The sequence below is a fragment of the Trichechus manatus genome, unplaced genomic scaffold, assembly GCF_000243295.1.
Source record: "Trichechus manatus latirostris isolate Lorelei unplaced genomic scaffold, TriManLat1.0 scaffold00057, whole genome shotgun sequence".
NCBI lineage: Eukaryota > Metazoa > Chordata > Mammalia > Sirenia > Trichechidae > Trichechus > Trichechus manatus.
In genome coordinates this window covers 11,695,201-11,696,228 of record NW_004443993.1, presented here as the reverse complement: position 1 = coordinate 11,696,228, position 1,028 = coordinate 11,695,201, and the positions used below count along the sequence as shown (strand labels likewise).

The 1,028-nt window shown below is 52.9% G+C and overlaps 1 protein-coding gene across 1 annotated transcript in view; it reads right to left on the bottom strand.

Annotated features, from left to right (window-relative positions):
- Nucleotides 1–579: 579 nt before the first annotated feature.
- Nucleotides 580–1,028, bottom strand: part of SMIM24 (small integral membrane protein 24) — a 3,300-nt gene continuing 2,851 nt past the window's right edge. The window contains exon 4 of the mRNA XM_004378647.1: nt 580–718. Coding sequence (XP_004378704.1) covers nt 580–718 — 139 coding nt within the window. The remainder of the gene's footprint in view (nt 719–1,028) is intronic.

Below are 1,028 nucleotides of genomic sequence, written 5' to 3'. Positions count from 1 at the left end.
CAGGGCAGCTGGACTCAGGACGACACTAACAGGGGAGGGAGTGTTGAACCTGCCCCAGGCATCTGGGCGCTCAAGGAGGTCCACCCCTGCCCAGGCATTGCCCCTACCCCCAAAGACAGTCTCCTCCAGGGAGAAACTGCGTCCCGAGAGACCACAGAGGCTTTCTAAATGGCTCCAATTGATTCTTTAATGCTAGCTGCAAGTGGCAGCACTTGGCCAGCAGACTCCAGGCAGGGGAAAAGACATCAGGCAGTAGTCACAGCGGTGAAGCCATGAGATTGTGGGGGCCTGGGGATTTCGCTTTATCCAGCCACGTTCTCCAAGGCAAGAAGAATCATCAGATGAGGCCCCAGGTCAGGGGCACGACTGGGAAGCGGGGTGGGGAGAGACCACGTAATGGCCAGAGACGCTTCGTGAGAAGGACGGGGGAGGTTCTGAGCCCTCTTCATTTAGGGACACTATTCTGAATCCCAGATGGAGTCATTTCAATGGCCTCAGGTCCAAGTTGTTGCTTATAGGGTGTGAAAGGGACATCGGGACATCTCTGGGGAGCTGCCTGGAGGAGGCGGCACAGAGTCTTCACATGGCCGTGTTCTTTCCTTCCACCTGGTCTGGGGGCTCCTCTTTCTCCTCCAGCTCCAGCCCCAAGTTGCTCTCTCCCTTCTCTGCATGTTTATTCTTTTTCTCCTTCTTTCTCTTCTCCTTCTTATCTTTTTTGCTGTAGGAATGCAAAGGCCCCAGATCAGAATAAGAAAGAGGATCACTCCCTTTTAATGGACACGTAAACCTGTGCCAAGTCTTTGTGATGAGTGTCTTACCATCAGTGTCTGCCCTGGGCATCTGGGCATCATGGCGCATTTAATCCTCAAAACAGCCCTAAATGGGCAGCCTTATTAATTCCAGTCTACGAAGACAGAAACTATGGCTCAATTGCTTCATCTGGGGGAATGAGTGGATGGATGGAGGCATGGACGGATGGATGGATGGATGGATGGATGGATGGATGGATGGATGGATGGATGGATGGA